The sequence below is a fragment of the Gracilinanus agilis genome, chromosome 5 (genome assembly GCF_016433145.1).
Source record: "Gracilinanus agilis isolate LMUSP501 chromosome 5, AgileGrace, whole genome shotgun sequence".
Taxonomy (NCBI): Eukaryota; Metazoa; Chordata; class Mammalia; order Didelphimorphia; family Didelphidae; genus Gracilinanus; species Gracilinanus agilis.
In genome coordinates this window covers 58392456-58407446 of record NC_058134.1, presented here as the reverse complement: position 1 = coordinate 58407446, position 14991 = coordinate 58392456, and the positions used below count along the sequence as shown (strand labels likewise).

The following is a 14991-nucleotide window of genomic DNA, read 5'->3' as shown; positions in this document are numbered from 1 at the left end:
CCGTCTCTGGGCCTGGCTCTCAATCCACTGAGCCACCCAGCTGCCCCAATCTTCTGATTTTTATTATCAAATGATACTTAAAAGAGGGAGAGCTATGCTCATGAAAGCAGTTTCTTCTTGGAATTCTTTCCCTTTATTAAAGGACTTATGAAAACAAACCATTTTATCGAGTGTCTTGTAAACCTTCAGGTGCAATATAATGTGAGTGAGTTGTTATTATTGCTGTTTTATTACTGACATTCATGTATTAAAAAAAAATAACCCTTACCTTCTGTCTCAGAACTGAAACTAGGTATTGGTTCCAAGATAGAAGAAAGGTAAGGTCTAGGCATTTGGGGTTAGGTGACTTGGGAGTCCCACAGCTAGGAATTGTCGGAGATCAGATTTAAACCTAGGACCTCCCATTCCCCAGGGCTAGCTTTCTATCCGCTGACCCACCTACCTGCTCCAATGTCTACTTTTAGAACATAAAAAGCAGTTTATTTCCTATGAAAGAAGTGGTTGATGTTCCTAGGAGAGCTTGATCTGTAACTTTTATCAAATAGTGTCACTTTTTAAAGTAAGTATAAATCACAGAATGGAATGAATAATCAGGGAACTAGATAGGTATTAACAAAGTCTTTTACTTTGTAAGGACTCATGAGCATCTATTCTTATGAAATACAATACAAAGTCTATTTTTAACTGAATGAAAATATTGGCAAGTAATATATTGTTAAAGGCATAGCAGATTAACAACTAGCCTTGTGTGCAAGTTCTGCCTCTCATACATACTGTTTGACCTTGTTCAGTTCAATTAACCTCTAAATTCTTCAGCCAGTTCTTTTTGTTGTTGTTGCTGCTGTTGAATTATTTCAGTCATGTTCAACTCCTTGTGATCCCATTTGGGGTTTTCTTGGAAAGTATATTGTAATTGTTTATCATTTCCATCACCAGCTCGTTTTATAAATGAGGAAACTGAGGCAAATAGGATTAAGTGACTTGTCCAGAGTCACCCAGATAGTAAATGTCTAAGGATAATTTGAACACAGAAAGATGAATCTTTTTGACTCCAGGTCTAGTGCTATATCCACACTGTACCACCAAGCTGCCCATCTTTAAGATTTCAAACTATAAAAGAGTTGTTGATCTGCATCAGTAGAGGAAATGTTCACATCAGAAGTTCCCCACACTAATTGTAGATCTGACCCCCCCCCCATCAAAACAGCTTCCACACACCTTACTCTAAAGGGTTTTTTTATTTCAATGGCTCTTCAATGCAAATATTAAGATATGCCAATAATCATATTTTAAGTTCATTTCGTAATGTAGATCAGTTTCCCTCACTAAACATTGATTTAACACGCTTTGAATTTATGGCACTTATAACTTTAAAAAAAAGATGAGATGTAGAATTCTAGACTGAAAGGGATCAAATGATTTCCTTATTGTTACATAGAGTATTAACAGTAAGGCTAAAATTCTGACCTCAGAATTTCATATGAAATTTTAGTAGGCTAAAGTTAAGACCTGAAAATCAGTATTTATAATCTTCAGGATGAACATTCCTTCCCCTACCATCTAAAATAAGCCTAACTGGAGGCAGGTAGGTGGCTCAATGGATTGACAGTCAGACCTAGAGATGGGAGGTCCTAAGTTCAAATCTGGCCTCAAACACTTTCTAGCTGGATGACCCTGGACAAGTCACAACCCTCATTGCCTAACCCTCACTGCTCTTCTGCCTTGGAACCAATACAGAGTATTGATTCTAAGATGAAAGATAAGGTTTTTATAAAAATATATAAATATAAATAAAATAGACCCAATCTAATAAGATGAGAACAAGGTCCCTTCCGTAGGATAATTGGAAGCTCATTGGACCACTTGGGTCTAGTGCCAGTTATAACACAGAATAATGTTGGATCAATTTGCTCCATCTTTCTGGACCTTAATTTATTCTCCTGTAAAATTATGGGGTTGCATTAGGTAACTTCTAAGACCCCTTTTAGATATGAACTAAAATAAAAAATGACTTGTTCAATTTCTGGCTAGAGCTCCAAAGCTGGTCAACTTTGGAATACATAATGGACTCCACTGTGAAATAGTTCAGTCAATTCTTTAATTAAAGTTGGTCAATATAAGCACAGGCACTTAGCTACTTCCTTTTTTGCAGTAACAAAATTTAAGAGGCAAGATCTTAATATCTGATTCAGGCAGTCATATCTTGGCCACTAGTTAATAGTGTCTCCTTACTACTTAACATTTCCTCATCTGGAAAATGAGGAGGTCCTATTAAATGATTTCTAAGACTCCTTTTAACACAACAAGGTGAAGTAAACTGATCACAGGATATTGAGTCGGAAGATTTGAGTTTGAACCCCCGCTTTGCTCCTTAGAGTCTTTGTGACTTTGGGTGAGTCGACTATCTTTTGTCAGATGAAGACTAGATGGCCACTAAGGGTTTATCTAACTCTTAAGCCCATGATCCTATGACCTTAAGGTATATTGTATTGGCTAATGAGTTTTGCCTCTTATTTTACAGAAGAAAAATGTAAATAAGTAAGACATAAATTTTCACTTTAAATGAAATTTTTCAAGAACATATTGATTGCTTGAAGTAATAAACACCAAATCCTTTCATTTAACAAGTTCCAAGATCGATCTATACATTTCAGTGGCAATATAACTACTGTTATCAGTAGTGTTTCTTTGTATAAGCAAAACTATTTATAGACACACACACACACACACACATGCACACGCGCGCAAATTCACAATCACAGAACTTAACTGACACAAATGTTTCAAAAATAGAACTTATTCGAGCTCTTTATTTCACAACACGTAAAGAGAGTGGATGAAGCAAACTTTTAAGTGTTTGTTTCACACCCACTGACATCTGAGGAAAATGTTTTTAAAATTACTCAGGACAAAAGTTATAAAATTTGCGCCACTCCGGTTGTAAAGCCATCTTTTCTTGGATGAAAATACAATTCAGCTTTCTACAATAGTAGTGAAACGACTATTAATTGTGAAAACTGCTCTAAAAGGAATTCTTTATGTCACCTGAAATTTTCTGAGTTGCAATTCCTTCAGGTCTTCTGATTGTGGAAAACTGACATGAAATATGACTCAGTCATCCTTTTCTCTTGGAAGATTATTTGCAGAATCTCAGCAAAATTGGCCATGTACTTTTGTTAAAAGCTCCAAAGGATGTGTGAGGCTTTGTGTGTGTGTGTGTGTGTGTATGGTCACCGACATGAATTCGATGGTCTTTCTGATAGTCATATTTTACGTAGAAACAAATGACAATTGAACAGGGCTTATTTGTAGTAAGCCAAATTTCTAAGTATTTTATACTTACTCTGTTGAGAAAAAATCTTGCCAGTTCTAAAAAAGGAACAACTATTCTGCAAGTGTGCAAAGGGCTGGGAAACAGATTGTACAAAACTGAATAATACAATTTCACAAGGAAACAATCACTTTGGCTCAAGGTTTGGGGAAGTTTTATCCAAAAGGTTAATTTATCAAACACAATAATAGATAAGTGTCCTTATGTCATTTCACTAAATGAGAGCATGTTCATTCTGTTCAATGTTGCCCACGAGATCCTTTGTGTCACTAGTCTCCCGCGGGGATCCTGTATTAAAATAGAGGGTGTTGTCAAAGTTCCCTTCTAGAGATGGTCGAACTTGTCTTTTCTTGTAAAAGAAATATGCAGCACCAGCAGCTCCTGTCAGAATTAAGAGCACCACTACTACAATGATCCCAGCTGAACTGTGAGACTTGGAGGTATTTCTTTTCTCTGGAGCATCTGTAAAGAAACAAGGACAAGAAAAAAGAGAAACAGATTCTGACTTAGGGAGAAGAATAAAATGTTATTTTTTTCAGAGCACTGGAATTCGTAACTATTTTTCTGTACCATGTCTGTCAAACAGAAACGAAGGGCAGGTGAGTAACAGTACACACAACACAAAGCAACATGCAAACTGTTAATAATATCATCCAGTGGCAGATTTTAATCTATAAACATTATTAATTCATTTAGTTGAATTAAATTTAAAATTAATTAAATCTATAAACAATTTTAGTTATGTGGGTGCTGATTAGCTATTTTATTATAACTTTAAAACTAACATAAGGTTAGAACATGAAAATATAAAAATAATACAGATGTATTAATCATTTTAGCATTGACATTTCTGGGGTGTCCTTACCTTCTTTTCTTGGCAATGCTTGTGTACTTTGAACATCAATAACTTAAAAAAAAAAGACATTTGTTTAAAATTTTCATGATCTTGTAATTAAATTTCACATGTGTAATTTATATTGTTTAGTTCTCAAATAAATGCTAATAATTCCATATTTAGACTGTGCTCTACTAACTTGTTCTGCCTGTACTTACCCAGCCTTTTCCCACAGACTATTCTATTCCTATGCCCATCTTATACTTGTACTCATTAAATGAATCATCCTATTATTGATGGAACTTTTCTATAATAATTATAGTAGTTCACATTTATTTGACACTTTACAGTTTGCAAAGAACTTTTCTAATAGGAATCATATGCGATAGATATTGGAAGCATTATTATCTCCATTCTATAAAGGAGGAAACTGAGACTTGGAGAGGATTAAAACTTGTCCATGGTTATACTGTTGCCAGTAAGTGGCAAAGATAGGACTTGAAAATCTCCTAATCTCCAGTCCACTACATCATGTTCCAAGGTATTATCCTGGATATATAGGGTATTGGTGAGCTTTCTGGGGCTATAAATATCCCCAGAATGGTTCCTCCTAACCATTTGTGACTTTGACAGCATGAGAATTTATCATCAAAATAAAATTATAAAGCTGAATTATAATGTGAGCACAAAGATAAAGGGCTTTGCTTGTCCTGGGAGAGCAACAGACAGATATCTTTAAGAATGGCTATGTTCAATTTATCCCTAAACCCTTACGGTCATTCTCCCCTTGTAATGACCCAAGGCAGCTCCAAAGTGGCTCGAACTGTATTGTACAAGGAGCAATTACTTTTGCTTCTTTCTACTGGTCCCTCATTTGTGTTTGAGTAAATGAGTTGGGGAAATGGTATAGTGAGTATTTCAATATTACAGGGGAAAATGCTTACTCTTTTCTCTTTTGCAAATGAACCCTCTGTAGGAGGAGCAGTAAAGGTTGTTCCATAGTCCACTGGATGAATAGAGCTCTACACAGTCCTCATTCCTCTCACCAGAGGGCTCTCCAGTTTTCCAATTGACGAAAGATACTGCATCATTGTTTATCCAAAGCCAGTTCCCTGATTGACAGAAGGGATGGTCCAAAGTGACTTAGCAATAATCACTCTGAAAAACCTCAACTCTTAAGTAGTTGGGTATATTTGACTCTATTGGCATGTAATTTTCAAACCAATAATAGGTTCCATAAATGTCAAACCAGATTTTTCTCCTGTGAGGCTAGAATGTCTAATTTTTTTTTAACCTAACATTATTTATTTTTTTTAGAATGTCTAATTATTGAAGATGAACAGAAAACAATTCAATAGCAAGAAATTTTTAAGAGTTTTAAAAAGCACCTTCCACTCACAAGGCACCAGAGTTGGTGCTGAAGAAAATACAAACATATATGACATATCCCTTGCCATCCCAGGGCTTGTAATCCAGGACAGGAGCTAAGGAATCCATATGCACAGCTACAGTGCAAATAGAATTTGATAACTTCATGGAGGAAGCATTTATTAAGCCCAGAGAAGAGAAAGCTTATTTCTAGCTTCCAGGGAAGACTTCACAAAAGATATAGTATTTGAACTGGTCTTAGAAGGACAGATAGAATTTTAATAGGCATAAGTATTAAGCAGGTTATTCCATGCATAAGAATTAAAACAGCAAAAGCATAGATAGAGGCAAAAATTTTCCAGAAATTCATGAGGGGTACAGCTTAACTGGGAAATCAAACCCAGGGATGGAAGGAGTATTTGGTAAGCTTGGAAGAGTGGTTAGAACCACATTTTAGAATGAATGAGTGAAAAGAATTAAATATTTACTATGTTCCAGGACCTGTGCTAATGTGGTGAGGATATAAAACCAAAAATGAGAGCCCCTGCCCTTAAGCGGCTAATATTTTAATACATAGGGACTTTACATATCTATATCTAGGTAGACGTCATCTTGATTCTTCAAGATGATTCAACTCAGAAACTCGCCCCTCCTCAGTACCTCCTGCCTTATGAGCTCTTTTTTCTCTCTAACTGGAGAGGGTGAGGGGATGGAAATTGGAGAACTGCTGTCTGATCCTTTGCCCCTTAAGGATGGCACACAGGGGATTCTCCTCATCATTTTTCACCCTGACGCCTTTCTGAACTTTATCAGCTCCAGAAACTCATCGTTCTGCAAGATGAAGTTACCTTGGAAACTTATACCTCCTCAGATCATTTTTCATCCTGGCTTCATGACTTCATAGTGCCCATACACTAAGTAACATTTCCCTACTATATGCACTTTTCTGCTTCTTTTGGGTATTCTCTTCCCCATTAGATGGTGAATTCCTTGGAGGAAAGAACTATCTTATACCTTCCTTTGTATCACCAGAACTTAGAACAGTGCCAGGCACATAGACACTAATAAATAACTATTAACTCTAATTCTGAACAATGACCAGAGAAGAATGTTTTGGTTGAGATAGTTATTCAGGATTTTCCATTAGTAATTTTGTTTGAAGTATTGCTTTGAATATTGTTTCTGGAGTAAAAGAGATACCAAAGGTTAAGAAAGGGTACGCATTATTTGCCACATGATGAGAAAGGACAGCAAAATGATGACCAGCATGAATGGCTGGTTGGGACATGAAGCAATAATTACTTGTTCTGAGACTTACAGTGCATAATGGACTTCTTGAGGCTGCACTTATTCACCGTAAGGCTAGCCCAACCCAGACTCAGAGTATCAAAGATGAATGGATTATGAATAGATTAATATAGAAAATGGTCACTGGAGGTCTGGATGACTTTTAGGGTCTTTGACCATCAAACTAAGAAGTCTGTACTATGGTAGGAAATGAGAAGCTACTTGGGAATGTTGATCAGCACAATTACAAAAACACATTAGAAAGATGTGTCTGGGGGCAGTTAGGTGACTCAGTGGGTAGAATGCCAGGGCAGGAAGGGGGTAAAGTGAAATGGGGGCGAACGAGACTAGAAAATTTCTGTCCAGAATGAACAGAAAAGAAAAAATGAGATGTTTTTAAAATTCACAGAAAAGAACAAAAGGAACAGGAAAAAAATCACATGTCATCAGGATAGAATTGAAAGTTAAAGTTTGAATTTATTATCTATTTAAAATGAAAAATAAGTTGCATTTTATTAAAATCACCAGTTCTATGTATAATCCTTTTTCTGCTTAGATTAATAAACATGATGCCTAATGTTAGGTATGATACCCACACATGTGTGTGTAAATATATATGTGTATATATATGGCATGATACCTAATTGTAGAGTATATGTATAGAGAGATACATGAATATTATGCTCACATATGTATACACATATGCACATTCCCTTTATTTTTCATTTAAATTCAGAATAAAAATAAATATTTTCTAAAGCCAAAAATATACAATATAGTAGGTTTATCCACTCTTCATCTTTTATGATGAAAATATAATGGGAAAAACATAAATGAATCACAATACCACTGAAGTTTTCATTTTCCCTTAGAATAGAAGGTACTAGATGTTCAATTTCAGTTTAAAAAACAATAAGTGCTTTTGGCACCCAACTCACTGCTTGGAGCTAGAGATAGAAAGCTGAGAAAATTCTTGTCCTGAAGAAGCTCATCATCTCGTGGGGATAACAAAGAGAACAGTAGGTACACCAATAAATATGAGAAAAAGAGAGTAGAATGTGATAGATGTCATGTAGATACCCAAATATGTATTAAAGAATATAAAGATGTCAGATGTGAAAGGGGCAAAAAGGAAATTCAAAGTGTTCAAGAAAGTTGGAGAAGCAACAGGATACTACCATGGAAAGCTATATGAGTAAGGTGGCATCAGAGATAGGGCATGAAAAAAAGACATGAATTTTAACAAGTAGAAACGAGGGGAAAAGGAAAATACTTTTATTCAATAAAGACACAATGATACTTACCTTCTACATTTCTAAACATTCCTATCCAAAAGTTGGTTTTGCTTTTAAGTGGCTCAACTTTGTATTTCAGAAAGGATGATTCCACAGCTGACTCAATGGAAACCAAACTTGCACCTACAAAATGGGCAAAGGAACAAATATGATTCAGAGACATGGAACTTGTGGGAATGACATTTTCTGTACCAGTTACATGGGCCTGACAGCCAAGATGACTAAAAGTGGTCCTGGATCTTGACCTTCTCTTCACTAAGAGGCTGATTCTTCTCCAGAATGACATAATATTTAATAATATGGTGCCTCTTTCCTGGTCACTCAATGTTTTCATTAGATTTATGTAAATCAGGAGTTCTTTAGAATTTTTTTGTGTCCTGGACCTTTTTGGAAGTCCAGTGAAGCCTATGAAACCTTTCTTACTATAATATTTTTAGGCAAGGAAACAAGCTTTTCTTAAATACTTACTTATTCTCTGGGGATACAAGCAAAAATAGAGATAGTCCCTGGCCTAACATCCTAGGAGGAGAAAATAATACACAAAATCAAACTGAGAAATGGGACTATGGTACTGAGATCCAGAAAGTCAGAAGCAAAGTCAGGAAGGGTATGAAAATTGGTCAGCCTGGGCCCCTTCCCAAAATGCATAAAATTAAATGCCTAGGATTATAAAGGAAATAAATTATATTGAAATTGTTATTAAAATGTTAAGGAAAAAGTCAGAGATTCAATTTAAGAACAACTCTAAATTAATTCAGATTTTTAACTTTGACCTCTAGAATGGTATTGGTTCATTTCTAAGTTGAACATCAGCTCCATTTATTGTAAAATATGTTCTCTGTATATATGTGTGAGTATGTGTTGCAGGGGCAGGACATGGAGGAAATAAATTTCTCCATAATTATTAAGTTACATGGATTCTATACCAACAAACCAGCATAAATATACTTGGTGGCAACATGGTAGAGTGGAAGAAGTAATGGGTTTATAGCCAGAAGAAGATCAAGATTTATATCCTTACTAGCTGTGTGACCTTGGGAATAGACACTTCACCTGCTAGGCCTCAGTTTCCTCATCTGTAAATTTAGGGTGTTAAACTTGACTTTTAAGGCCTCTTCTGTCTCCATGTATGATCGTATAAAATGTTATTTCTAATTTCTAGGGCTTAGTATCAACCAGAAATGATTTTATACTACAGTTACAGAAAGTTGTTGGTATGAGCACAAGTAAAATTTTGATGAATATGTGCTTGTGGTAGTGCCAAGAAAGAGTGAGAAGAAGAGGAGAAGGCAGAAGAGCTAAGGGGGTAGGGGGGTGGAGGAAGAGGGGGAGAGAAGAGAGAAAGGGAGAGAAAGAAATAGGGAGAGAGAGAGAGGGAGAGAGAGAGAGACAGAGACAGAGAGACAGAGAGAGAGACAGACAGAGAGAGATATGAGATATGAGAGATTTAAATTGAAATGACAGTAGATGGAGTTTCCCTGAACAACTAAAGCAGAGTTCAAAGTAATATTTTATATTAAGTATTTGTAAAGCAATTCAGCTACTTTACATTTACCTTTTTATAATATTGACCCCCATTTATGGAGATATAATTCAAATAATGTTCTGGATCTGGTGAAATAACTCTAAGGACAGGAATCTCTGGCAAGAGCCATCTCAGGATATAAAAGCTACTGGATTTGAAAACATGACCAGTGAGAAGAGAAAAAAATCTCTTAATTTGGTTGAGGTGTAGTAATCCAGTGAGGGGCTTTGATTTTGAACTTTGAGACAGATAAAAAAGGAGAAGGAACGAAGCACTTTTGGTATACCTGTTTAGTATATCTCTTTAACTGTGGGATCATGCTAAAAAAAATGGCTCTGTGGCAGTGGGAAATCCAAATCTTACTCACAATTCTGGAGTTTGGACAAAAATGGGCAAAATATACTTTGGAGGAGATAATAATGGCATTCTATACTAAAAGAAACTGTAAGGAAACAAATAGAGAAAAGTGGAAAATCATATATTCACCATACATTATTTGAGGAATTTAAGGGACACTAGTATCTATTGTTCCAATATGTACCATCTGTGAGCCAGCTCTCAATAAAACTCATACATACCCATTCGGTTACATTCCAGCAAAGATTGGCCCCAGCTTCTTGACGAGGAAGATTCGATATAATAGCAATAACGATGGAAAGGGATCCAAGAGACGTGTTCTGAATCTGGGCATCTGCCAGGTGCTTGTGGAGGTTCCGTGTGAGGAATTACTAGGAGTTAAGAAGAGAGTTAACAAAAAAAGGTCTTAAATTCATGAAACAAAAGACATTCCAGAATCATTTTTAAGAGGAAAGAAAGTCTACCACTGAACTTATATAAGAAACCATTAATTGTTCATCATTGAATTTATCTTTATCACTATTTGAATTTTAATTATTTTTTAAGTTCTTTTGATTTTACATCATCACAAGGCTATATAGCTATGCGATCAAGAGGAACCTAGAACCTTCCAGCTGAAAGGGGTCTTTAATCCAATCTCCTCATTTTTCAGATAAGAAACATTCTATTTGTGGCTTGGCCAAGATCAAACAGCTTGTTTGTGGCTGAGGTTGGATCAGAACCTTAGCTTCTAGTGTGGATTAGGAAAAACAGTTACATGTAGAATTAGAGTGAAATCCAACTCTGCAAAATAGTATTTGTGTGAACCTGATAGGGTTACTTTCTCACCCTGGGTCTTACTTTCCATATCTAAAAAATGAGGCAAATGAGGTCCACGACACTCCCAAGTACAAAGCAAACCAGATTAAAATATAATTGGGAAATATTTTAAAATAAATAAAAATAATGATAAAAGATAGATATTTTTTAAGTCAACATGTGGCCTATAGGGATCCTTTTAGTACAGATTGGTGGCCTTACTTTATATTTGAGTTTAACATTAGTGCATTAGATATTTGGTTTTTTTTCTTTTAAACTCTCACTTTCTATCTTAGAATCAATACTATGTATTGAAGAGTAGTAAGGCTTAGGCAATGGGGGTTAAATGACTTGCCCAGGGTCAAACAGCTAGGCCAGTTTTTGAACTTCCCATCACCAGACCCAGTCCTCCATCCATGGAGTCACCTAGCTGCCTCCCATTTGATGGTCTTGAAAGCCTTTTCCAAACTGACATCCACATTCCGGTGATTTTTTTGATGCTGCTCTCAGTCCAGTGATATTTCCACTATGTTCTTTATAGTTGCTCATAATTCAGAAATTAGATAATCAGACATATGCATAGCCACACATAAGTTTAAATTCTTATACTCCTAGATGAAATTTTGAGATGGTATCTATGCTCTAAGCTTCTGTTTTAACTTATATCCTCACCATAGACCCCCTGGACCCACTGGACTTGGAGCCATCTTATGCTTTCATCCTCCCTGGTTAGTGCAAAGTTAGCATTTATTATATATCCTATTGCACCTCTGATGTTACAAAGAAAGGATGAAGATGGCATTCTGGGCACAGCTTCTCTAATTCTGAGAAATCTATAAATGGATTGTGTTCTACTAATTTTTTTGTTAGAATTACTATAGATTCCTGAAAAATTAGAGATATAGTTTAGGAAAGAGTCAGAAAAATTTACTAATAAACATTCAGAAGTACATCAGTGACAAATAAACACTGTCTATGTGAGAAGTAGCAATGGTGACTGTGATGTCATTGGCATAAGGAACTCCCAGATGGAAATTTGCTACTCCCAAGGCAGATCAACATGGGACCTTCTCAGCAATTCATATTCTAAGGAAGTTAGGGCAGGTTAAGTTTCTTGCCCAGGATCACATAACCAATAGGTGTCAGAGACAGAACTTGAATCTAGATCTTCCTGGCTCTAAGTTCGATCTCTGTCCTCTACACCAAGATAGGAAAAATAATTCCTCCTTATGTCTGCACTATTTGGGGCTGGAAGAAAGAATGGATGAATGGATAAAGAATGGTTGATCTAACATCTTCTGGCGAAGTTTTTGCCCATTCACAAGTTCCTGAGACAACCTGTGGCTTAATGTTTCCCGAAGCACAGTACAATCCTTGTGGCAGGTACATGCTTGTTTTGGAAATTCAAATACCCAAAATATTATTGTAATGTCTTATTACCATCTGATTTTTTGCAGAGGAATTGGTAACTTTCATTACAAGGTGCTGTCTTCCAGAATCCTTCCAGATCCATATAGACACAACCTGATTTCAGCTGGGGTTCCCCAGAGGCCCAATTAGTGTATCTCATTCTCCATTTATCAGTCCATGCATATTCACCATAAGTCTATAAGGAAAGACACAAACTTTAATTACATCCTAAAACATCAAATTAAGCAGTTGAAAAAAATTCATCTAGTTAAAACTCTTTTTTCCACCACAGAATCATAGACAATCTGAGTTGGAGGGCACCTTGGAGGTCATCTAATTCAACTCTCTAATTTAACATAGTGAGAAAACTGATGCTCAGGGAAATGAGTAACTATTCCAAACTCACAAATTAGCAACAGAAGAAAAGGATGGAGAACCCAGGAATTCTGATTTCTTTTTTTTTATTGTTCAATACCTAATTCCATATTATTGGTATTTGCGATCAAATGATCATTTAGAGTCTACATCCCCAATCATAGCCTCACTGAACCATGGGATCAATCATATATTTTCCTACTGCATTTCTACTCCCACAGTTCTTTCTCTGGATGTGGATAGCATTCTTTCTCATAAGTCCCTCTGAATTGTCCTGTATGGGAATTCTGATTTCTAATGCAGGACTAATACATAAAATTTCAGGATATCTTTTAATTTTTATAATCACTTTATTAGTAATTTATGCAAATCACCTTTTAAAAACAATACAGCCCCTTTAATGCCCTAAAAATGGCAAAATGTTTTAATTCTGTTGGGTGTTTTTCTATTGAAAAGACATCTATAGCAGGCAGTGTTAATTAATAGGCTCATGTCCAACATTAATGAAGCTATTTCATGCTTTGAGGAAATATTTTGCAGTTCTTAGTATATAAATCAATCAGTGACATCTCCTATTAACTCAATAGAAATAATTCAATGTAATCATGCTACTTTGGTTGAAAATAATGATGTAAGATAAAGCAAATTAATCTTAATCAAAATAAATGTATCTTATATTTCTGATGGATAATTAAGAATAAAGAAAAATCTATTTTAAGCTCATGAAAGAATTATGGCAATATTTATGAAGAAATATATCCATGGTTAAATGGTAAAAATTAATTTAAAAAATAAAAGAAAAAATTTGCATAGACTTTTTAAAAATTAAAAAAAATATGTGTAAAGTTGGTTCACAGTCGGTATCATAGTTCCTTTTAAGAAATAATAGTGGGAGGACTCAGTCATGACCTTAGTTACCAGATAAGTCTCTGGTTCAAGGCTTGTTTGTCATCAGACAGAGTCACTGTTCTTCACTGACAAATAACAGCTCCTCACTTCTTTCAGGGCCACTTGAGAGATGGATTGTAAAGGAAATGCCAAACCCATATGGAAGCTCTATAGCTTTAGTAACCTAACATAACTTACTGATAGGGAGCTCATGGAAAACACTAAATGCATCTAAACCCCAGCCCTACCCCTTCCCCTAAATTTCCTACAGGCAGTTTTAATTGCATTTACTGCTCAAAAGGATAGAATGTCTGGGGAGGGGATGTCCACTGCAATAATAAAGACAACATTATCCATTATCTGTTTCCTGGGACTCTTGCCATAACTCTCCTTAAGTTCACTACAGGGGATCTCTCTACTATAGATCTTTTTAACTTTCTTCTGACATATCCAGGACATCACACAGGCTCTCTAATCATCTTTCTAATCATTTTTCTAATCATCTTTCAATCTCACAGCACAACTGGCCCATCTTCTTCTTCCATAACATATCCTTCTTTACTTTGGTTTTTTCCCAAAGTTATTATTTGTTTTAGGTTGCATTCTGTTTAACACCACCACATATTTGCCCACAGACCTCTAGCTGGTACTCATGTTTGGTTCTTTTATGACTAGTTTCCCTTGATGTGCAGGTATAGAACAACATGAGTCAAATATTGGTTTGTTTATTGTTATTGTTTTTTTCAAATGAGCCTTTTTCCCAATTGTTGTAGGGAAATTAGGGAAAGTGAAGGTGATAGGCAAAAGGCAGAGAGAAAGGATTCTAGAACTTTGGGTCAGTGTCTGGCTGTGTTGGCAGTTCTTTCTGAATATCCTGCTTCTGTGAGTCATCAATTATCAAGAGTTCACTGGCTAGAAAGAGGTTGAGTTGTGGGTGAGACACACACTGGTGGATAGTGGAGTCAAGAGTCTTACTCCCTCTCCCTTTTGTATTAATTGCTGAGACCTACTGGATTCCTGTCAGACCTTTGAAGGACAACAGATGTGAGATTTCCCAACTAGCCCAGTTGGACCTGTTTCACCTTCCAACTTTTCCTTAATTTAAATATCATCATAGAGTAAACTCTGAATAGGACTAAGTTAGGAAGCTAGGTTATTTAGAGATCAGTATAGAAACTTGTTGGACCTTGGTGGGAAGGAATCCAGATCTTCTCCTAGTTTATCCCAGTCCCTTCCTTTACCTATTATTTTTAATACATTTAATAATTTATTTAATTTATTCAATTCAGCAACAGATTAAATAATAAAATAAAATAAAATATCTTTAAGTAAGATTTAATTTAATTTAATAAATAAATTTATAAAAGAGAAATTTTATAATTTAATAAACTCCTGTTCTTGTTACCTTACAGACTCTCTCTGAAATCCTTACCCAAGTCATTAGGATTTGAGTTATTGGCCCAAAGACATTTACTAACTTAGATTCAGTTAATATCATTCAATCTATACCACCAACCTATTA

General features: G+C 35.6%; 1 protein-coding gene across 1 annotated transcript in view; it reads right to left on the bottom strand.

The window, feature by feature from the left end:
* Positions 1 to 2806: 2806 nt before the first annotated feature.
* Positions 2807 to 14991, bottom strand: part of MRC1 (mannose receptor C-type 1) — a 122837-nt gene continuing 110652 nt past the window's right edge. Inside the window, exons 25-30 of the mRNA XM_044678925.1 lie at positions 12237 to 12402; positions 10220 to 10369; positions 8126 to 8239; positions 5111 to 5278; positions 4197 to 4238; positions 2807 to 3793 (exon numbers count right to left, since the gene is read on the bottom strand). Of these exons, the coding sequence (XP_044534860.1) occupies positions 3546 to 3793; positions 4197 to 4238; positions 5111 to 5278; positions 8126 to 8239; positions 10220 to 10369; positions 12237 to 12402 (888 nt within the window). The 3' untranslated portion in view covers positions 2807 to 3545. The remainder of the gene's footprint in view (positions 3794 to 4196; positions 4239 to 5110; positions 5279 to 8125; positions 8240 to 10219; positions 10370 to 12236; positions 12403 to 14991) is intronic.